At 40.2% G+C, this 25424-nt stretch overlaps 1 protein-coding gene across 1 annotated transcript in view; it reads right to left on the minus strand.

The window, feature by feature from the left end:
* LOC149256860 (grpE protein homolog 2, mitochondrial-like) overlaps positions 1–25147 on the minus strand; it is a 123690-nt gene extending 98543 nt beyond the window's left edge. The window contains exon 1 of the mRNA XM_089460904.1: positions 24766–25147. Within this exon, the coding sequence (XP_089317030.1) occupies positions 24766–24900 (135 nt within the window). The 5' untranslated portion in view covers positions 24901–25147. The remainder of the gene's footprint in view (positions 1–24765) is intronic.
* Positions 25148–25424: the final 277 nt, after the last annotated feature.

Here is a 25424-nt window from a genome sequence, read left to right on the forward strand (position 1 = left end):
TGGTTTTCCCCAAGAGTTGTAGGGGGTTTTTCCAGGGTCAAGTTGACCAAAAATCTCAGTGTTTAAATGTGTTTTAATGGCTGTTTATTACTGCTGATTTTTATTTTTGCAATTTCCAGCATTCTGTAAAATTTCCAGAATTTGTGTTTTCAGCAATATTTATTTTTTCCAGCTTGTTGAATGTATGGTTATGGGAAAGGGCATTTAACTATATGGGAGAAATAAGGAGAAACTGAAAACCGGGGTGGGAAATGAGAAATTTCTACATCTTCAGGGATGGTGGCCACCTGTTTTGTAATGGAAGGGACCATCGGCGCATTAGAAATCCCAAAACAGTCGTTCTCTATTTACACACAGAAATACATAGAAACACTGTAAAAATCCACCCAAACGCCTTTTATCGGACCTGAAATATTATCAATTCTGCCCTAAACTCCATCAAGTCCGCATTTTAATCGCTATCGCAAATCGCTTAGTCGCGGTTTTCTTCGTATTTGGGTTTATAGCACAAAACCCCAAATACAAAGGAAAACCCAACAAAATGCTTCATATCGAACTTCAAATGTTATAATATTGCATTCATAACCCTTTACGGTCCAAGTATATATCACCATCGCATATCCCTTTTGGCTTTCGATCGTCGATTGCGCCGATTGGCCTTATCGGCTATCGGCACATCGCATGGTCGCTGGCCTCCTGGCATCACCCCTTATACAGTCGCGATGCGATATTGCGATATTGCAATCGCATATCGCTGAACCTCTGAGCCGAGGGTTAAGTCCTTCCCTGTGTTATGTGCACGATGCGATATAGTGCGGGTAGATCTGGTCCGTCGAATCTACGCGCTTGATCAACGGTCCTCGTCTAATCGCGCTTGATCGTTATCGCAATTTCCATAAGCTTGTCCCAATTAAATCCGCCTGCTACCGCCGATTGCGATATGTCGATCAGATCTGGACCATTGATCGGCCAGATCTGACAGATCCTGTGCAGTGTTGCTTTGGCCTCTGATAGGCTCTGTTTTCACTATTTCTGCATGTTTTTCTTGCCCGATAGTGTAATCCTCCATTCTTGAAAGTTTATCCTTTGCGATAGTTTTTTAGTATTGAAGACTTAGAGAGTTTTTAGGATCCATTTTGGATCACGCCTTCCCACTGAAAAGCTTTTGGACCACCAAAAGTTGGTTTTTAAGCATCGATCAAGTGAGGATACAGCTTCCTCACTTGTCCAATCTCTATCCATCGTGCACTGCTTGGTTTTGAACCTTTGAGTCTGATTCTGAGGTACTCAACATCCCCTCTGCGCGTAGTTCTCACCTTTCTGTCCAGAACTGTGTCTTCCTGCAACTCATTGAGATATTCAGGCAACAAATCATCAATAGAAGGCAACTAACTTTGCTCTTCAGGATCTTCAATCAATGAAGGTTCAAACAGTCTCAAGTTTTCTGCATTAATGACTAAATAAATATGCATGTAAGCTGGCAAATCAAGGCGAAAAGCGTTTTCACCAATTTTCTCAAGTATCTTGAAAGGCCCATACCTTATTGGCTTCATCTTCTTACCTTCACCTTGCATTTTGTCTTTGCTGATGTACAACCAGACTTGATCACCAACTTGGAAGCTATGCTCAATTCGATGCTTGTCATGCCTTGCCTTGTACTTGGCTTGGCTTCTTTCCAGTTGTTCCTGCACTGCCTAGTGAATTTCTTGGATCTATTCAATGAACTTGATTGCTTTGTCCACATCACTGTGTCCATCAACTGTTATGTCTTTTCTGAAGACAAAATCCAAGGGAGACTTTGGTGTAAAACCAAAACAAGTCTCAAAAGGAGATCTCTGAGTAGAAGAGTGCTTGGCACGGTTGTAAGCATGTTGCACATAACACAAATGTTCATCCCAAAGCTTGGGATGCTTGTTGCAATAGCCCCTGAGCAACTGGATCACTGTCCTGTTGACCACCTCTGTTTGACCATCTGTTTGTGGATGAAATGTTGTGCTCTTCTTCAATCTGGTGTCCATCAATTCCCACAGACTTGACCAAAACTTCCCAACAAATCGGGAATCTCGATCAAATACAATGGAAGTGGATAACCCAAAATGAACCCATGCATGCTGAAAGAACAACTTCGTTGTTTGTTCAGCTGTAATCTACATGTTACAAGGTATTAAAATACACATTTTGTTGAACCTGTCCACAATAACATATAAATAACCATGACCTTTTCTAGATTTTGGCAATCCCCCAACGAAGTCCATGGAAACACTTTCCCAAGGACAAGAAGGAACTGGAAGTGGAGTGTACAAGCCTATTTTTCTATTACTGGGCTTGCTTTTAGCACACATAGTACACCCTTTAATATATTTAGAAATTGTTTCATGCATTCTTGGCTAATAACAGAACCTTTGCAGTTGTGCAATTGTTTTACGTACACCAAAATGACCTGATATAAGAGAAGTATGTGCTTCTCGGATTATGTTAACTCTTTCAGTTTGTGGAATGCATAACTTTCCCAAATGATACAAGAGTTGGTCCTTAACATAATAATCCAATTCTACTTGTTTGCCATGACTTAAAGTTGCATAAACATCTTTAAAATCTATATCTTAAGCATATTGTTCAATGTAGCTTTCATGCATCACTGAGTTATGCTTAAGTATAGTAGATGCATTTATGATTGGTCTGGATAACATATCTGCAACCTTATTGTGCATGCCCTTCTTATATTCGATGACAAGATGAAATTGTTGTAGAAAACCCATCCACCTATAGTGTCTTGATTGTTGCATTTAGTTTATGAGTGCAAATATTGAAGTGGTTGATGATCTGTATGTATAATTGTTTCTTTGCCCATTAGGTAATGTTTCTACTTTTTCACACTCTGTACTAATGCATACAATTCTTTATCATATGTGGGATAATTAACTACTGCAGAAGTAAATGTCTCAGAATGATAGCATATGGGTTTACCGTGTTGCATCAACACTGCTCCCATGGCATAGTCACTAGCATCTGTTTCAATCTCAAATGGACGTTGAAGATCTGGCAGTGCTAGTATTGGTGTTGTACTAATTTTTCCTTTCAAGGTGTCGAAGGCTTTCTATTGTTTGCCTCCCCACTGAAACACCTTGTTCAATCCTGTTAAAGCATGTAAGGGAGCTGCAATCAAGGAAAAGTTAGCAATAAACTTTCTCCAATATTGTGCTGCTCCTAGGAAACTCCTAACTTCTGTCGCAGATTTGGGTTTAGGCCAGTTCACAATGACTTCAACCTTAGAAGGATCTATCTTCAATTCACCACCCCCTACAATATGACCCAAATAATTTAAAGATGTTTTGCCAAATTCACATTTTGATAACTTCACTTAGAAATTTTCTCTTTTCAAAACATTTAAAGTTTGCTTTACATGCTTCAAATGTTCTTCCCATGTTTTACTGAAAACAAGAATGTCATCTAAATATACAATTACAAAATCATCAAGAAAAGGTCAGAGTACGTCATTCATAACTCTCATGAAAATGGCAGGAGCATTAGTTAAGCCAAAAGGCATAACCAGCGATTCATACAGTCCTTGCTTGGTCTTGAAAGCAATCTTCCATGCATCTTGTTCTGCAACTCTGACCTGATGATAGCCACTACGCAAGTCTAACTTGGAAAAGTAAACTGCTTCTTTCAACTGATCTAATAGATCATCAATGCGAGGAAGAGGATAACGATTCTTGATCGTTATTTTATTCAGTGCTCTATAATCAATGCACATCCTCCACGAACCATCTTTCTTTCTCACCAATACGATTGGAGATCCACATGGTGATGTGCTTGGTCTTATGAACCCTTTATCGAGCAGCTCTTATACCTACTTCTTGATCTCTGCATTCTCTAAAGCGGATAACCTGTACATTTCGATGTTAAGTAATGGAGCATCTTGCTGCAAATGAATATCATATACTATTTCCCTTTTGGGTGGCAAACCTTTAGGTTCTTGAAATAGGATATCATATTTTGAAACAACTTTAACTAAATCAGCTTTATGTTTAGCATCACAGTCTTCAAATACATTGGTTTTATCAGGGTTCTTTTCCTTTACAACCATTAGTAAAAATTGCTCGCATGAATTTACAATTCTTTTCATCTGCCCTGAGTATATGAGAGAATAATTATTTTTGAGTTTATGAGCTCTTACAATATATTCTATTCCACCTTTAGTGAGTTGATACTTATTTTCAGCTCTATAGAAAATGGCTTTTCTATCATACAAGTAAGGACTTCCTAAAACAATACCACATATATCCAAGGGAACTATATCTAACTCAACCTCATCTACAAATGTTGACCCAATAGCAAACCTAAGCTTACATTGTCTAGTCACTTGTAGCTTTGTTTTATCACATACCCAACCTAATGGATATGGCTTCTTGTGAGGTGATTGTTAGTAAGCGCAACTTCTTTACAATTGTTTCAGAAATCAAGTTTACTTGTGATCCACTATCAATAAAAGTATCAATCTTTTGGTGCTTGGAAATAACTCTAATATGAAAAAGCTCATGTCTTTTCCCCTCATTATCTTCATTATCAATAGATTGTTCAGAATTACTTGTAGATGCTTCAGAACTTTTACCTTTTCTACCTGTGGTTGTGATTGTTGTTTCATCACCTGAGTCTGACCCCAAGTCTTTCTAAATAGCAGCAGCAGTCTTCTTCTTCTTACCACCGAACTTTTTGGGTTTCAGCTCCAGATGCAAAGACCAGCAGTGTGCATCATCGTGTCCATCCTTCTTGCAATGAGTGCATGAAGGTTTGTCTTTCTGTACAACGTTTGTCTTCCTCTCCTTCCATCTCAGCTTCTTCTTTTCCTTGTTCTTGCTTGCAGAGGGTTTTGATGATCCCCCAATCTCTGGGTTCACATTCTTGCCTCTAGCTACTAGATGTGTAACCTGAACTGATACATCATCTAGGCTAGTGGGGTTAAACATGAGAATGGTGTGCTTCAAATAGCTATGCATACCACCTATATACTTCAACAAAGTTTCAGGTGAGTCTAGAGATATGCCTAGAGTTAAAGCTCTTTTTCTAAATTCCTGGGTATAACTTTGTACACTTTGGCCCTTTAATTGGCGAAGAGTTTGCCAACTCATCATTTGCTTGCTGCATATAAGCTAGAGGATAGAATTGTTTTTCGATGGCAAAAACAAATTCATTCTAGGTAGAAAGAATTTTACCATGTTTCTTCAGATCAGCTTGTGTCTTGCCTTCCCACCACACTAGTGCAGTTCCTCCAAGGCGAAGGCTAGCTAGCTGAATCTTTCTCCTTTCTGAATCAATGTTCTGCACCCTGCAATATACATCAATCTGTCTAATCCAGTTATCTAGCTTTTCTGCATTTAATTCTCCATCATAAATTGGCAAATCAAACTTTACATCTAATTTAATCAAAGAAGTCTTCTTCTTTTTCTTATCAGGGCTAGGAGATGAGGATGATGAAGAAGAAGGTGGAGGAGATGATGGAAGAAGCATTTCCCCTTTCCCTTTGCCCTCTGGAGGGGCATCTAGAGAAGGTTCCTCTGCTGTCTTGTTTGGGTGTCGAAATGCTTTCACCTCGACCCTTCTTAAATTCCCGATACATCTCTTCCACCATGGCTCGCATGGCCATAAAACTATCCATGAACTGAGATTCTGATTCCAATAAAGTTTCTTCTGCCATTCTCCTCCTAGGATAGACTCTTCCAATTTCTGGGTTGGCCTCAACAAGTTCTCATTTTCCCAGTTTGAGCTTTGATCTAGTTAGCATTCAAAAAAGTCCAGCACAAGCTTGTCTAACCTTAACAAACCAAAAACCAAAAGCTCTGATACCATTTGATCTGGAAATGAAGATCTTAGATTATTTTTAAGGTATTACAGACTCGTGCAGGATTTGCCTAAATTACTTAGTGCAACGGATCGAAAAGATTGCGAATAATATAGACAATGAGCAGTTAGAGAAACATACTAGACAAACACACATAACACAGCAAATGATCAAGGAGTTCACCCAAAACTCTCGGGCTACGTCTCCTGGTCCAACCTTCAGTGGTGACCTCTCTATTATATCTTCAAGAGCAGGGTTTTTTTTACAAATGTGAGCTCAAATTGAGTCTCAACACAATAGGAATAAAACAACAAGGCTTTACTTGGATCCCCCAAGTCTTTTTTAGTACACAGACTCCTCTCTGTCTCTGTTTTCTCTCTGTCTCAGCACTGCCTGCCTCTGTCTCTATTATTTAGTTGCTTTTTAAGCCAATCGGCACTTGTCTGTTCGTTTTCCCTTTCGCTTGTCTATTCGTTTTCCCTTTCGGGCTCTCTGGCTCCCGGCCTCTGTCCGCTCAAATCCCCTCTGAGCGTTAAACAATCATTGTTAAACGTCTTCAGGGATGGTGGCCACCTGTTTTGTAACGGAAGGGACCATCGACGCATTAGAAATCCCAAAACAGTCGTTCTCTGTTTACACAGAGAAATACACAGAAACACTGTAAAAATCTGCCCAAACGCCTTTTATCGGACCTGAAATATTATCAATTCTACCCTAAACTCCATCGGGTCCGCCTTTAAATCGCTATCACAAATCGCTTAGTCATGGTTTTCTTCGTATTTGGGTTTATAGCCAAAAACCCCCAATACAAAGGAAAACCCAACAAAATGCTCCATATCGGACTTCAAATGTTACAATATTGCATTCATAACCCTTTCGGGTCCAGCTGTATATCGCTATCGCATATCCCTTTTAGCTTCCGATCGCTGATTGCGCCGATCGGCCTTAACGGCTATCGGCGCATCGCATAGTCGCTGGCCTCCTGGCATCACCCCTTATACAGTCGCGATGCGATATTGCGATATCACAATCGCATATCGTTGAACCTTCGAGCCGCGAGTTAAGTCCTTCCTTGTGTTATGTTAGCAATGCGATATAGCACGGGTAGATCTGGATCGTCGGATCTGCACGCTTGATCAACAGTCTCGTCTAATCACGCTTGATCGTTATCGCAATTTCCATAAGGCCACGCCCGATTAACTCTGCCTGCTACCGCCGATTGCGAAATGCCGATTAGATCTGGACCGTTGATCTGCCAGATCTGACGGCTCCGATAGGCTCTGTTTTCACTATTTCTGCGTATTTTTCTTGCCCGATAGTGTAATACGCCATTCTTGAAGGTTTATTCTTTGCGATAGTTTTTAAGTATTGAAGACTTAGAGGGTTTTTAGGATCCATTTTGGATCATCTTCTTGACTTTATTTCATGAAACATAATCTTATCTGTCTATCGCACACAATCTCATCCACTAATCTGATGGATCCAACGGTTCTTGAACATTGTTACGTTCTTTTGGTTCTTAATGTATAATCACCCATTCAGCTTTCTGCCTGTGTATTTGTCTTTGCCTCACGATCTTCACTTGTTCTGATCTCGATCTCTGCTCACGCCTTTATGCTTCCTTCACCTTCGTTGTAACATTAAAGGCTTTCTCCAATACTGTCTGTGTGTAAAACCATAACACTCCTCTCTGCACTTCTCTGATTCTGGACACCTGCAACCTACGTTACGCAAAATTACTCAAGTTCACACATAACTTATAACTCAAATACACATCACACAAACTCAAAATCGAGTTATCTGTATTAATAAACAACCATTTACACAGGAATTTCTTCCTTAGCCTGAATTTCAATATTAATGGCCTTTCCTTTCCTACCCGTAGGCCTACATGACTGACTCTTTGACTCCTGAGTGACTGACTCTCTACCTTTTTGGCTTACATTTATACAGAAGGTTCTGTTTAACCAATTCGGGTTCAGATCCTTAATCTACTAAACTTCCTATTCCAATCACTCAAAACATTAATAATTACATACATAGGAATCCAACTTCCTTGAAAACACAAGAACCCCTAAGTTAACTAGAACATAATGAAATTGTTGAGATGTATGCTCCTGCATCAGACTCCCATGGTTAAAATAATCATGATATCCTGATCATGTGCTTCCGACCTTTGTCTTCCTGGATCCCATACTTTGTTCTGTAATTTGTCTTTGGTTGTTGCTGTTGTTTGTTGTTGTTCTCCAGGTTTCCACACTTTATCTTGCTTTGCTCCACTAACTATGCTTTCATAGTCTGCCGCTGTTTTTCTATTGTTGCTGCCTTTTGGCCTTCTTACTGCTACTTTCTTCTGAGGCACCTTCATCATCATTCTTATTATTCTTTCAATCTCTATGTCCAATTTATCTTTTGATTGACAATTACTATGCCATTTGTTGTTGTACTCTGTCCATTCATCTTCAAACTGTTGTTTACTGTCTTCTCTTTGAAGTTGTTGGATTCTTACTACCGCCCTTTCATCCTTACCCTCTTGTTGCTTTCCAAACAACCTCTGTTCAATATCTGTAAATTTACTTTCAAAAAGTAAATTGTCCTCCAATTTCCTTTGTACTTGATTCCCCTCAAATACATTACTATGTTGTTCATCAATTCCAGCATATTCTCCTTCCTCTTCTTTGACAACCCTCAGTAATTGTCCTTCACTTCCTTGACTGATTCTGACAATCAGTTTAACTTCTTCAAGCATGGTATCTTCATGCTTTTCATCTTCCTCATCAGCATGTTTGACCTGGCAACTTCCAGTCTTCTTCAGTTCTAAAACTGACTCTTCAACTTGAAACATGTCTGTCTCATTTTCATCAAATCCTGTAATCATAAAACAATTATCATAATTAAAAATATAAGGCCTCATTACCTTTTCCTTCTCTCACAACATCTCAGTATACTGCTCTAATTTTTCCTCTTTTATCAGCACATTAGTAAGTTGATTCAACCTCTTTAAAGAATTTTCTAAAGGACTCTCGAAACTGTTAGCAAGTCTCTCTTCCACACCATCTATTTCAATGATGTCTTTCTACTCTTGTCCACTATAATGAACTCCTTCCTCCGCAATTACATTGTCATACTCTGAGTTTTCCAGCAATTCAATTTCTCTTTGACACTTCATAAGTACTTCATCATCACTTATAATTCCTGCATTTATACACAAATTATCGGTTTGAGAATTACAAGGTTCAACAGTCTCAATTGTTGCTTCACATATCAACTCTTCAAACTGATTCTCATCTCCTTTCACAAGAAATTGTTCCTGGATTTTAACAACTTCAAATATCAATGTATTACTAAATTCTTTCTGCTGCAATAATTACCTGTTTTCCCCATTTAAGAGACATTCTCCATCCTTCTTTACTTCAGAGTATTCATCTTCTGAAAGATACTCTTCCATACTTTTGACAACTTCAAAAGACTGCTCATCCTTTGCAAAACCTTCCTTTGTTAGTGACCAATCATCAGATGTCCTTTCTCCCTTTGCTAAATCTTTAGCATAGACTTCTTCTTTCTTAACATCTTTCAGTAGATGTCCTTCTTCTTCAATACATTTTGCCTTGTTGTCCCTCTGTAAACCTCCTTCAAGAGTTATCCTTGCCCCATCATTTGCATTAATATTCTCCTGCATTTGTTCTTCATCAATAACATTAATCAAATTCATTAGATTACCTCTCTGAGACAATATTCCTTCGTTCTTCATCAGAATAAGATCCTGATCTTCCATCTCTATGACAGCTTTAAATGACTGTCTTCTCTCATTAAGTAACTCATCCATAGACTCTTTCTGTTGTAACCAATCAAATTCTTCCTCTTCTGAGAAATTTTCTTTGTCACCTTTTACTTCAAGATCTTCATCCATCCTGAAGACATCTTCACAAAGTTGCTTTTCTCCTGCAATACCTGCAATCATACACAAACTATCAGTTTTAAAAACATAAGACCTTGTGGTCTCACTTGATGCTTTAGTCATCATATCTCCTTGTTGTCTTGAATTCTCATAATAATTCATAAGATCTTCCACAAATCTCCAGTCTTCATCTTTACCCAGAACTTCACCCTGTTCTGCTTCACAAATGGAAACTTCCATTTTCAACTCAGCTTCTCTGAGTTCTTCCACCAGCCACTTTACTTGCCTCTATTGTAGCCTTCTCTGTAACTAAGACCACTTCACTGCGTTTTTCCTCAAGACCCAACCTTGTCTTTGGTTTTCTTCTAATATCATCCTTAATACATTGAGTTGTTCTTTTAACTCTGCAGTCTCCTTGTCAGGCTCCTCTTGACTCATTCTCTTGCCATTTGCCTTGGCATCCTTGTTAAATTTGGCAACCAGGGCAAAACTTCATGTGGGTCATCTTATTCATGGCTAATAATATTTTTATTAGATTCCTCTCGTCGAGAGGTGTAGGATTGATATAAAGATCATCCAATTCCGATACATATTCATGGAGATATGAATTTATTTTGATTATGGAATTATTATCAAGCCGACCTACAACTCATGTAGGCTCAGAAGCCCAACAGTCGCATCTATTCACCCACCAACGTTGTGTATAAATATAAGAGGACTTTTCCTCATTTGGACACACTCATCTCATCACATCTCTCTCTCTCTACTGCGCAGATAGGAGTCTCTTCTCTACTGCGCTGAAATGGGTCTCTCTCTCTCACACATGTGAAGCCGGAGCTGTTGAATTTGAAGCTGCAACTGCAGAAGTAAAGATTGACTTGCGTGGCCTAGAAGATCTCCTCTTTGGAACTGCGTTGTAGGTTCATCTGAACCTCCTTTGAAAGCCGCAACTTTTGGTGGTGGAATGAAGTCAATCCGACGAACGGTTTGCAAGATATCGACTGCCCTAGTTTGAAGCCGGAAACTGCTGAAACTGAAGCTGCAACTGCAGAAGTAAAGATTGACTTGTGTGGCCTAGAAGATCTCCTCTTTGGAACTGCGTTGTAGGTTCATCTGAACCTCCTTTGAAAGCCGCAACTTTTGGTGGTGGAATGAAGTCAATCCGACGAACGGTTTGCAAGATATCGACTGCCCTAGTTTGAAACCGGAAACTGCTGAAACTGAAGCTGCAACTGCAGAAGTAAAGATTGACTTGCGTGGCCTAGAAGATCTCATCTGAACTGCGCTGTAGGTTCATCTGAACCTCCTCTGGAAGCCGAAACTTTTGGTGGTTGAATGAAGTCAATCCGACTGTCGGTTTGTGAGATATGGTCTGCCCTAGTTTGATAATGAAGCCGCTAATGCTGATGCTACTGATCTAGGGTTTGCTACTGCTGATATGAATCAGATTTATTGTACTATTTCTCTCTGCTGAATTATTGAAGATAAAAGAAGATTTGATCAAAGGGTTTCCCCACACATTGTGGGGTTTGTCCCTGGCTAGCCGCCACATCCTGTGTCTCTTGTCTTGGCTTGTTTTCTGTGGATCGTTTAATGTTCTATCTGCACTTTACTTTATGTACATGTGATTGCTAATCGGTGGAATATAATAAGAAAAAGAAGTAAACTGTTATAAGCATAGAACATACCATAACTTAACATGGTATCGGAGTTGAGGTGAAGACAAAGCCCGAGCAAGAGCAAGAGCAATCGTTGAAAAGAAGATCGGCAAGGCTATCCTAAAAGAACTATGGGGTCCTCAACACTCTTTCCTGCCGAAGACAAGCTCCGTGAGAAAGCTGACTATCACGGATGGAAGATGTCTATCAATCTAACCCTTGAAGATCAAGGAGTGCTGGACCATGTAAGAGGCAATATTGTTGAGCCTTCATCAAATGCATCTGTTGCTGCTTGGAACAAATGGAAAAATGGAGAAGTAAAAACAAAGAAGATCATTCGGGACTCTATCGACAAGCGCTTGGTGGCCTACATCTCTGATCTAGACACCTCCAAGGAAATCTACGACAGACTGGTGAGTTTATTTAAAGTTAATGATGCAAATCAATTTTTGTTTCTTAGAAATAAGTTGAGGGAAATCAAGAAGGGTAAAGATGAAAGTATGCAAGCATACTTCTAAAGAACCACCAAGATCAAGAACGATCTCCTATCTATTGGGGAAACTATTACTGACAGAGAAATGGCACTCACAACTCTTAGAGGATTGCCATTTGAATGGTATGTGTTCAGGACTACTCTTTTGAACTATAATGTAATTCTTGGTTTCGAGGAATTAATGGCTAGATGCATTCAAGAAGAAACAAGGGAAGAAGTGCAAGAAATACCCATGCCTAAAGGTCCTCGTGCTGCCTTTTCTTCTCATGCAAAGAAAAGAAATAATTCCGGGACTAAATCAAAAGGAAAGGCTGGACCTAAGGCTAGAAGAAAATGAAGATGTTACATTTGCGATAAAGCAAGTCACTATGTATGAGATCATGAGCATCATGATGAATGAGATCATGGACATAAAGGGCAACATGAGATCATGGACATATAGGATAGCACGATGATGATGCACACTAGTTTGAGCAGCATTATGATGGATAAAATCATGGACAAGGGCAGCATGATGATAATCATGATTAGAGAAGCATGGTACAGTATGCAGTGGTGCAACTCGAAATCCCTCTGATGGCAATCAAAGGAATGACAAATTCAACAGCAAAGGTAAGAGGAGAGCTGGGAATCAAGGAAGAGGACAAGCATTCAAGAAGGCTAGAAATTCTAGGATGTATTAAATGCACCTGACCTCAAAAAGGAACCTAGTGTCCATCTTGGCAATGGAAGACAGAGGCTACAAGGTAACCTTCAGCAATGGCAAGGTATGTATATGGAAAAATAATGTTAAAGATGCCTATACTCTTGGGTTTAGTGTTGATTCATTATATCAGGTCGATGGAAGTCCGCTAGGTGTCATGTCTTGTGACACATCTCTTTAGTCCGAACTTTGGCATCGGAGGTTTGCCCACCTTCATTACAAAGCTCTACCCGATGTAAGACAGATGGTAACAGGGATGCCCGAATTCCAAGTAGAGAAAGGTGTATGTCCGGGATGTGCCGAAGGAAAGCTCAAAAGGGGACCATTCCCTTCAAGCCAAAGCAAGACCTCCGATATATTACAATTGGTTTACTCAGGCATACCTGAGGTTGGCATTAAGAGGGAGACTACTACACCACATACTCCTGAGCAGAATGGTGTGGTGGGAAGGAAGAACCACACGATGATGGAAGCTGTCCGGGCCATGCTACATGATCAAAGACTTCCAAAGTTTCTATGCGCTGAAACTACAATCACCGTCGTATATGTACAAAATCGATGCCCTCATCAAGCATTGGGTTCCAAGACTCCTAAAAAAAAATTCACCGGTAAGAAACCTGATGTTTCTCATTTTAAAATTTTTGGAAACCCTGTATACTTTCATGTGCCGAAAGAGAAAAGAAATAAATTGGGAGCATCTGGAAAGAAGGGAATTTTCGTGGGCTATGGTGAAAATACTAAAGGCTATAGAATCTATGTAGCCGGTCAAAGGGAAGTCATAATTAGTCATGATGTCACCTTTGACGAAGATATGGCTCTTAGCAAAGTGATCAATCTTCCGACTTTGAGGAGCTCTCAAGAAGCCGACACCAAGGAACCGAAAGAAAAGGATGATGAATCAATGCCTGATGTAGAAGAACCCATGGATCCGATTGATCCTCATCCACATGAGCCTTCCTCTTCTAGGAAGAGGCCTTCATGGCTTAGGGGGGTACTTGATCATGCTGAAGGACATGTTGCACCCTGAGGAACCTTCCATCAAAATAAGAAACTTAATAGGTATCAAGGATACCTGACCATCATGAGCACGATCATACAAAATGAGCCTTCGTCATTCTCAGATGCCGTCAAGCATCAAGTATGGAAGGATGCTATGACCGAAGAATATGAGTCTATCATAAAGAATGATGTTGGGAAGTAGTTCCCAGACCCCAGGACAAGACTATTGTTACTTCCAAATGGCTTTACAAGATAAAGCATGCAGCAGATGGAAGCACAGAAAAGTATAAGGCTCGTTTTGTTGCTCGAGGTTTCTCCCAAAAGGAAGGTTTAGACTATGATGAGATATTTGCACCGGTTGCCAGATATACGACCATCCGCTCGATCATAGCCCTTGCCGCTTCACAAGAATGGAACCTACATCAGATGGATGTCAAGACTGCGTTCTTGCATGGCTCGATCAAAGAAGAGGTCTACGTGGAGCAACCCGAAGGATTTGAGATTTATGATCGAAAATCTCATGTATGCAGGTTGAAGAAAGCTCTCTATGGGCTGAAGCAAGCACCCCGAGCATGGTATGAGAGGATCGATAGCTACTTGATGAAGCTGGGATTCACTAGGAGTGAAGTCGATCCTAACCTTTACTTTAAGGTTGAAGATGACAAGCCTCTCATACTGGTGTTGTATGTGGATGACCTCTTTCTAACAGGTGCAGACCCTCTCATTCACAAATGTAAGAGGGAGCTGGCCTTTGAATTTGAAATGAAGGACCAAGGACTTGAAGTGTGGCAGAAGCCAAGGGAAATTTTCCTATCTCAAGGAAAATATGTGGTAAATATATTGGAAAGATTAGGTATGATGGACTGCAAGCCTGTGACTACCTCGAGGATCTTAACTTTTAGAAGTTATATGGTAGTGATGTCGGACCAGACTTGGGAAATGCCTCTGAGTTTCAAAAACTCATTCGCATTGCTGTTCTTGGTGAACCTCCGTCCGAACATATGTTTTGCAGTTAGCATTGTGCGCTCATATTTGGTTGAGCCTCATTGGATTGATGCCAGGAATCTTCTGAGATGTCTTCAGGACACAATCTCTCATGGATTAAGATACACTGTCGAAGATGTGAGACTACTTGGATATACTGATGTTGACTGGGCAGGCAGTGTGGTGGACCGTAAGAGCACTTCTGGGTACTTTTTCACCTTGGGATCTGCTTCGATATCCTGGATGAGCAGGAAGCAGAAGTCGATGGCTTTGAGCACCACCGAAGCAGGATATATTGTTGCTAGCATAACCTCGTCTGAGGCAGTCTGGTTGTGAAAGCTCTTTAGTGAGCTGTTTGGATTTACATTGGATACCACTGTGATTCTCTGTAACAACCAGAGGTGGGATTCGATTATTGAGGAATCCCGTATTCGTCAATTGCTCCAGCAGATAGACATCATCTGGGATATGGTAAGTCGATGAGCAAGGAAGCTCCATCACATTAAGATGATGTACAGGTTGATACACCTTGTCAAAGCCCCGAGGAAAGATCTAATCTGTGATTTTCCTAAACGACTTGGAGTCGGCAAGAAACCTTTGCACAAGGGTCCTGCATGTTGCATACATTGAGCTCTGGGAGCTCTGAGGGCTTGCGGTTCCTACTGGAGCAACATATGACCACAGGGTGACTCACCCTCCCCTGGTGGTGCACACTGGAACAAGATGATTCGCTCTCTTGTGGGACAAGATGATTCGTTCTCTTGTGGAACAGGATGATTCGCTCTCCTATGTAGCAAGATCGATGTGTTCTCCTGTGAGGCCTGGATTGATGTGTTCTCCATGGCAGCCTGGATTGATGTGTTCTCCATGGCAATTGTAGCAGGATTGATGTGTTCTCCTGTGAGGCCTGGATTGATGTGTTCTCCATGGCAATTGTAGCAGGATTGATGTGTTCTCCTGTGAGGACAGGATTGATTAGTTCTCCTGTCGAGGCATCCTACCCATGCAGTCTGGGACTCATGGGAATTACCTCTCATCTGATCAATGAGCAGGGAAATGAAGTTAGGGACCATAGTAGTACCGATGGACGCATTGTTGTAACTACCGTACTCCCTACGCTAGGATGACCTCCATTGATCTGGGATCAATGATACTGGTCTGGGACCAGTGGTAGGAGTTGTACCATACTATGACGCTGACTTCGGGTCGGTTGAGACTGGTCTGGGATCAGTGGTACATACTCTGAGACTGACTTTGAGTCAGTGGAGGATGATATTGGTCTGGGACCATTGGAGTTGTACTCACTATGACGCTGACTTTGGGTTGGTTGAGACTAGTCTGGGACCAGTGGTACATACTCTGAGACTGACTTTGAGTCAGTATGATACATCCTCGATCATTTCTTCTTCTTCATAATTCGGACAAAAGCAGAGTAGAACAAAACAATGCAAGAGCAGAGCAGAACAGAACAAAATAGTACAGATCAGTGCAGGGCAGAACAAGACAAAGCAGAACAGGCAAAATAGAGCAGAGCAGGGCAAGGGTCAGGCTGTACAAGGCAGTGCATTTGATGGATGAATAGTAACGACCGATAGACAGATTGCAGATGAAATTCTCCATGGTTGAGAGGGAGTGTTAAATTTGGCAACTAGGGCAAAACTTCATATGGGTCATCTTATTCATGGCTAATAATATTTTTATTAGATTCTTCTCGTCGAGAGGTGTAGGATTGATATAAAAATCATCCAATTCCGATATGAATTCATGGAGATATGAATTTATTTTGATTATGGAATTATTATCAAGCCGACCTACAACTCATGTAGGCTCAGAAGCCCAACAGTCGCATCTATTCACCCACCAACGTTGTGTATAAATATAAGAGGACTTTTCCTCATTTGGACACACTCATCTCATCACATCTCTCTCTCTCTACTGCGCAGATATGAGTCTCTTCTCTACTGCGCTGAAATGGGTCTCTCTCTCTCACACATGTGAAGCCGGAAGCTGTTGAATTTGAAGCTGCAACTGCAGAAGTAAAGATTGACTTGCGTGGCCTAGAAGATCTCCTCTTTGGAACTGCGTTGTAGGTTCATCTGAACCTCCTTTGAAAGCCGCAACTTTTGGTAGTGGAATGAAGTCAATCCGACGAACGGTTTGCAAGATATCGACTGCCCTAGTTTGAAGCCGAAAACTGCTGAAACTGAAGCTGCAACTGCAGAAGTAAAGATTAACTTGCGTGGCCTAGAAGATCTCCTCTTTGGAACTGCGTTGTAGGTTCATCTGAACCTCCTTTGAAAGCCGCAACTTTTGGTGGTGGAATGAAGTCAATCCGACAAACGGTTTGCAAGATATCGACTGCCCTAGTTTGAAACCGGAAACTGCTGAAACTGAAGCTGCAACTGCAAAAGTAAAGATTGACTTGCGTGGCCTAGAAGATCTCCTCATCTGAACTGCGCTGTAGGTTCATCTGAACCTCCTCTGGAAGCCGAAACTTTTGGTGGTGGAATGAAGTCAATCCGACTGTCCGTTTGTGAGATATGGTCTGCCCTAGTTTGATAATGAAGCCACTAATGCTGATGCTACTGATCTAGGGTTTGCTACTGCTGATATGAATCAGATTTATTGTACTATTTCTCTCTGCAGAATTATTGAAGATAAAAGAAGATTTGATCAAAGGGTTTCCCCCCACATTGTGGGGTTTGTCCCTGGCTAGCCGCCACATCCTGTGTCTCTTGTCTTGGCTTGGTTTTTGTCGATCGTTTAATGTTCTATCTGCACTTTACTTTATGTACATGTGATTGCTAATCGGTGGAATATAATAAGAAAAAGAAGTAAACTGTTATAAGCATAGAACATACCATAACTTAACAATCCTCTTTCACTTTTCTTTTGTTGTGGTCTTCTCAAAACCACTGTTACCTCTGTTATGACTATCAGTAGTCATCTTCTTCTCTATCTTCATGAGTTCCTCACTCATTTACTATGAGCTGTACTAATTCTAAAGCCTCTGCAACAGCAAGTCCTCCCTATTGCCACTTACCTCACTAAGCTTTCCTTTATACTTGGTCTTTTGGGAAGCACTTGGTTCTCTATTCTCTCGAACCTCTTTGAGCACTTCTCTCTATTCCTTCTAGGCTTCAACTCATCTGCACCTTTTAAGAACACAATTGTCCTCTTGTATTACAATCACAATTGAAATACTAGGTTCTAACCACCTCTCCTTTCACTCAGAATTTTTACCAGCTTTCTTCATCCCTTAGCAATTCTACCCACATCCTCTATGGAATTGTCTTTATGATATTTCCGTGAGCTGCAACAAAACCTCTGCAGTAACAAGTCTCCTTCTTGCTACACATGCCTCACTAAGCTTCTCTCCTTTGAGCTCAATCTTTAGGCATCTCTCTGGTTTTCTCCTCTGAAACCAATTGAGCACTCCTTGCTCTAGGTTGCTGCAATCTTCTCACCTTCTTATGCCGCTACCTTCAAGACCTCTGCATGATCTTGTTCTACCATTCACCTGCACTTTGAATGGATTGTTCTATGTTTCCTTTGCATCTGCAAATTCTGCTACTTTATCTCTGTGTGGCAACTATTTGTCAAATTTAAAATCTGATCTCCTCTTGCCTGGATACATACCTTCAAAACATAACTCTATTCCAGTGTTGCAGGGGAGCGCCCCCCCCCCCGCTCCTAATCCGCGCTCCGGGCGGGAGCGGGTCGGGAGCGTGCTCCCGATAAAAAAAATTGTGCTCCCTGCCGATTTAGGGAGCGACATCGGGAGCGTTGCTCCCGAAGCGAATATTTACGCTCGGAGCGATCGCTCCCGAGCATTAAATATTCGCTCCGGGAGCGAATCGACTGACGCCGAGAGCGACCCGGGCGGAAAAAAAAGCCGCAAGCGCGAAAAAAAATTCCAATTTAACACACACACACACACACTAAAAAAAAAAAGAGTAAAGTTTTAAAAGCCCAATGGAGCAAACAAACATTTCATTATCACTTGAATGAGAGCAAGAGCAAAGGAGCGAGGAGAAGCGAGGAGCAAGTGCCAAGGAGCGAGGAGCAAGCCTGCAGAGAGGTAAGTAACTTAGTAATTTAGTTAGTTTAATTTAGTTAGGTAGTAATTTTGGTAGTTTAATTTAGTTTATTAATTATATTTAGTAAAAAATTATGAATCTAAATTAAATTAATAGATTAAAATTATTAAATTAATTAATCTAAATAAATTAAATTAATTTGCAGATTCAAAAGCCTACAAATATCAAACATCATGGACCTGGCTATATTTCTTGGGATTTTCCTCTTCTTGGTCCCTCTTATGGTTATTATGGTGCTGGAGAGTAGAAAACAGAGGAGCCAGAATGAAGAGGGGGATGAAGAAGCTGGAGAAAGTGGATTTGATGAAAATCGCGGTGAGGAGCTGGAGGAGGGTGAACATGACTCTCAAAAAAATAAACAAGACCAAACCCCCATTGTGGAAATATGTTAACAGGCCTGAAGCAGGGAAAGGGGGTGGAACCACTAAATTTCATTGCCCCCATTGCAACAATGATTACACAGGTTCATACACCCGTGCCAGAAAACACCTCTGCGGGAAAAGGCCATGGGATGGAGACAAACAAATAGGAATCAAAACTTGTCTAGCGGTGTCAACAGCGGATAGAGCCAAATACATAAGGGAAGAGGAGGAAGCCCAATACAAATCAAAAAAATCAAAGGGTTTCTTTGAACTAAGCTCGCAATTACAAGCACAAAGAACTCCTTCAGCATCCTCCCAAGGCAGTGGATATGGAGGCACAGGGTCATCAGGTTTAAGGCGTAGAACCATATCAGATTTCCTTGATGAGGGGTGTAGGAATGATGTGGATTCAAAGGTTTACAGGTTTCTCTATGCATGTGGGATACCATTCAATGTTCTTCACTCACCTTATTGGCACGAAATGGTTTCTGCCATAAATGATGCCCCTAAAGGATACAAGAGCACTGGGTATCACATTCTTTGAATTGAATGACAAGTTCTTGGACTGACCATGAGGTGTCAGTAAAAGGACAAATGTAAAAGACAAGCCATTGATAAATGTTCTTGCTGTGTCTGTTAGTGGTGCCATCTTTCTAACTACACATGATTACTCAGACAAGTTCAGGACCGGCATCAACATTGTAGAAGCATTACTTGAAACAATTGACCGTATTGGGCCATATAATGTCATCCAAGTCATCACTGATAATGCTCCTAATTGAAAGGCAGCGGGATCAATTATTGAGGATAAATACCCCAACATATTTTGGTTTGGATGTTTGGTTCACACATTGAACCTTCTGATGCATGATGTTGTCAAGAACAAAAATGCACAATACTAATGGATTGGTGATTTGTACAAGAAAGGCAAACAAATGATAAAATTTATTACAAATCATAGCAATACACATGGCCTTTTCTGCAATCACTCGAGATTGGAGTTGTTGAAGATTGCGAAGACCAGACTTGGTAGCTATTACCTCACCTTTAGGTGCCTTTTGAAGGTAAGAGAGTCATTGGCTAGCATGGTATCAAGTCCACATTGGCAGGTATTAAAGGAAAGAGCTACAAATGCAGCTAACAGGCAAGGTTTTGAACTGGTGGAGGAGGCCGCTCTTGATGGCAGTTTTGGACAAGTGTGAGGCAAGTGTTGGATTTCACCAAGCCCATGTATCACATGATTCGGTTTGCAGATACAGACAAACCAATGATTGGCGAGGTGTATGAGCAGATGGATACCATGTTGGGGCAAATAAAAGATATTGTTCATAACAGAGATCCCGACTTGTACAAAATGATTCACGATTTTGTGTGTGTACAGTGGAATAAACTTAATCTTCCACTACATTGCTTGGCGTATATCCTTACGCCAAAATACTACTCTACATCTTGGTTGGGCCAACCTACACCAGGGGGTGGGATTAGGACCAAACCCCATTTAGATGCAGAGGTAACTAGTGGATATTTGCAAGCATTGGAAAAGTTGATACCTGACAGGGAGGAATGTGCAGCTGTGCGCCTTGAAATAGGCAAATACTTCAGTGGCATTGGTTTGTTTGGTACCTTCCATGCAATGGAAGACAGAGACAGATTTGATGCTCTCACATGGTGGGAAACATATGGCGACCATGGACTTTTGCCAAAATTGGCAAAAAAAGTTCTATCACAGGTTGTGAATACTTCTTCTGCAAAGAGGTGTTGGAGCACCTACAGCTTCATACACAATGTGAAAAGAAACAGACTCAATGAAAACCGAGCAGAAAGCTTGGTTTATGTGCACTACAACTTGAGGTTGTTGAGTCATTACTGTGATCGGGCTTATGAGGATCCCACATATAAAATTTGGGACAATCACCCAGAGGATGACAATTTGGAGGATGGTATAGTGCATCTTGAAGAACTGGAAGAGGAACTTATAAGGGATGAAGATGAAGCAGCTGCAGCTGCAGCAGCCATGCCACCTCCACCTCCACCATCCAGTAGCAGTGCTCAAGGTTCGAGTCTTGTTCCTTTGCTGTCGCCACCTCCATCTACACCCTCACGTGGAGGGCATGTGCCTTCTAGTTCTGGTCGTCAGTCTGTGCGGAAGACTCTTAGAAGACCACCATGACCTGCTTATACTCCTGGAGACTCTCGTGGAAAAGGCCACATGTAGATTTACAGTTTACTTGTCTTTTCTAGTTTCTATTAGTTTTCATAACTGTTGAGTCTTGAGTCCTTGACTCTTGACTCTTTCATATCATAATGATATTTTTTGAAAACAATATATGACTGTGACAATGAAAATTTGAAGTTTGAAGTTGGCAATTATAACTCATTGGTAATGATTGTGAATTATGAATATGATGCTTCGTGAAAGACTAAAGTTGTTTCATTTCATTTCATTATTCATGTTTCATTTTATAACATTTCAATTCATGTTAACAGTTAGAAGTTAGGACTTAGAAATATCTAAGATATTACTTCTTGTAATGGTTAACTGTTAAACTTAGCTTACAAGTACAACTTTGGTGATCAATGATGATAAATGTTATATATTGAATTTTCAATTTTGAAAGCTTGAAGTTGAAACTTTAAGATTGAATTTGATGAATCATGATTCACGAGACTCATTATGTTGCAGTTGTAATATGTATTTTACTAACTTGTGGACATGGTTGATGAAGATTATAATTTCTAGAATCTAGATGATTAATGTGATATGGTTCAATGATCAATCTATGTTTTTTTATGTTTTTTATATCTAATTCATCATTCTACATGTTTTTGTTGACATATATGTATCAAAAATATAAAAAATATATATATTTTTAAAAAATCGCTCCCAGATTCGCTCCCAAACCGAGAGCTTCTGAAAATGGTCGCTCCCGCTCCCGCTCCCAAGTAACACTGCTCTATTCTAAGTTTTCTCAAATAATTTTTACACAGAATTTCCTTGTTCTGCTCTGATACCAAATGATGCCAGCCTAAGTTGCATATACCCCAATGATGCAGCCTAAGCCGCATATACCCACAGTATGCAAATTAAGTTTGCATGTCACACTATGTGTGTACATGTCCTAGGAATTTCAAATATTCCTTTGTCTTAGTAAAACCTTCACAAATCAAGGTTTAAGGCTCCTTAATTAAACTCTATGTGGAAACATTCATTTAACTATCCACAGGTTATAACTTTGGGTTACTTTTCACCTCTGGTGCTTATCAACCATACCCTAGTCTTTAGACTTTGGTTAAACTCAAACTTAACCCATAAAACATTAATCCGCTTATTTCTATTATAATTTCTGTATAATAGAAATATCTCATAAACCACACTTAAACCTTACCTTTCCGCCATTCCACAAACCTTTGCACATACATCGATGCTCTCCTTAGTGCGTTAAATCTCTGTCGTCGATCTCGTTCCTCGATCCGACGGTTATCGCGTCACCCAATCATCAACTAGCTTAGCGATCTCCACTGTTGATCTGTCTCATCCGATCCAACGGCTATCGCGTCATCCGCTCGCCAACAAACTTGGTTGATCACCACCGTTGATCAATCCCGCTCGATCCAACGATTATCGCGCAATCTCGCGCAGATATTTGCACAGTCGATATCAGATTGGAAGCACGCGAGAAAAGTGGTTTTCTCTCTCCATCGTTTGCTACGTGTCAGTCGCTAAAGGTAATTGCGTGAAATTTTGAAAGACCGCTTACCACCTTTAGGGCGCGTGAGAAACTGCTTACCCCTTGCGAATACCACTCCGTCCTTCTACTAACACGTGGTGTTAATCTCTGCCATTCATCTTCTTGACTTTATTTCGCGCGACTTAATCTTATCCATCTATCGCACACAATCTCATCTATTGATCTGATGGATCCAACAATTCTTGAACACTATTACGTTCTTTTGGTTCTTAATGTGTAATCGCCCATTCGACTTTCTACCTGTGTATTTGTCTTCGCCTCACGATCTTCACTTGTTCTAATCTCAATCTCTGCTCGCACCTTTATGCTTCCTTCACCTTTGCTGTAACATTAAAGGCTTTCTCCAACACTGTTTGTGTGTAAAACCATAACACTCCTCTTTCCACTTCTCCTCTGATTCTGCACCCCTGCAACCTACATTACGCAAAATTACTCAAGATCACACACAATTTATAATTCAAATACACATCACACAAACTCATAATCGAGTTATCTGTATTAATAAACAACCATTTACACAGGAATTTCTTCCTCGGCCTGATTTTCAATATCAGTGGCCTTTCCTTTCCTGCCCGTAGGCCTAAATGACTGACTCTCGGACTCCTGACTGACTGACTGACTCTCTACCTTTTTGGCTTACATTTAAACAAAAGGTTTTGTTTAAGCAATTTGGGTTGAGATCCTTAATCTACTAAACTAAATCCTAAATATCCTCTAAGTCCACTTTTAACTCTAGTAATTCATAAGAATCCTTTCTAGTTCCACGAATCATGACACCACTTTCTAGTCTAAGACTTATAATTGATTTCCAACTCTCTCGTCATCACTCATGTTCTCCTACATTCGAGAGCATTTACAAATATCTTCACAATATCTAATTAATTCCTGTTCCAATCACTCAAAACATTAATAATTACATACATAAAAATCCAACTTCCTTGAAAACACAAGACCCCCTAAGTTAAATAGAACATAATGAAATTGCTAAGTTGTATGCTCCTCCATCAAAAACACATGTCAAAACATTTCAAGAACCATAACTAGGCAAAACGAGTTTGATTACAAAATACTGTTACAGTGCAAAATTTCACGGGGAGGAAGGGTTGAAAGTATTCCCCGTGTCAAGGACTGGTGAAAACGGGCATTGATATTGCCCACACTAAGGTTCGAGTCTTACCAAAGACATGTTCTTCCTGTGAACGGGGCAGGACCACCAAGACCAGCGTAAATAGGTTGGACGTTATTGTGGGCCACAGTTCCTCGCTCTGAATCCATCGACCACTAATAAAAAATAAATATAGGGCAGCCTTAAGTAATGGGGTGGCACAATGCTGCACAGTGATAAGCCGAAGTTCCAAATAAAAATACATAAAACACTTCAGAATATAGGAGGTATTTGTACATAAATTGGCAGTATTGGCACAATGCTGCACAGTGATAAGCCGAAGTTCCAAATAAAAATACATAAAACACTTCAGAATATAGGAGGTATTGTACATAAATTGGCAGTATTGGATTCCAAACTTCAAAAAGTCGGTAGTCGGGATGGATTTTAGCTTCGCTTCGCAATATATACCATAGAATGGTATGCGTCCTTCCTACTCTTTCCTTCCCATATATCACATTCATTGATTCAGATAAACATTCATATCTATCTATTTATCTATATGAGATCAATATGCATCGATGGCCTTAAAGTCGTCCTAATATGCATACATACACGTAAATAAATGTATACAATAGCCTTCCATTGGGTATTAATGTTATTAATCCAACAAAATTATATATAAACATGGTAAATCCTACGCAAACAGGCAGCCTGGAAGAAATCAGGGGCAATTGCTCACGGTTTTACACCTACATAGTTATTTTTTATATATTATGAGATAAAGAGGAAATAATTACAGGGAAAAGAAATCCTTTTTAAGCCTCGGCCTTAGAAACCGCCTTAAACCCTAAACCCACAACAAATCCTACCTTGTGTGGCGACTGACTGATATCATGTACTCTCTGGCATCTTCGCGAGATCAGAGGAGCGGTGGGGATCGTTAAGCCCCTAGATTGAACAAAACCTTTTCGCAAAAACCCCGTTATAGCTCTGGAAGTGTTCATGGCGCCAAAGTTACAGTCCTAAAAGAAGTAAAAGGCTTTGTTTTCCAGGTAGGAAGCCTTCTACCGTAACTATGTAACAAATTGCTCTTCTTTCCTGCTGTTAACTGTAGCATTAACGCCTACGGCCTGGGAGCCGAGCCACGAAATTGTCCCAGGGTCTTTATCGACCATTCACGCTTTCGAGGTTTTCAATTATATTTTTGAAGGAATCGCATGAAACTTGTGGTCTCTGAAACAATATAGATACCATTATTCGTGTTTTGCTTAATCATAAATAAAATATAAAACTTTAAACAACCTACTATATGATTATTTAAAATATCATGGTATATATCTTTCCCTATATCTAAGAAGTAAGTCATATGATTATTTAAAATATCATGGTGTATATCTTTTTGTATGCCTATGAAGAAAGTTATGATTAGCAATTGCCCCGAATGGAAGTTATATGATTAGCAATTGCTCCAAATAGTGGAAGGAGAAGCTTATAAGATTTTTAAATTATATGAGTTTTTAAATGGAAG

The sequence above is a fragment of the Pinus tabuliformis genome, chromosome 7, assembly GCF_031772625.1.
Source record: "Pinus tabuliformis cultivar Carrire ecotype Pingquan chromosome 7, CPIR1, whole genome shotgun sequence".
Lineage (NCBI taxonomy): Eukaryota > Viridiplantae > Streptophyta > Pinopsida > Pinales > Pinaceae > Pinus > Pinus tabuliformis.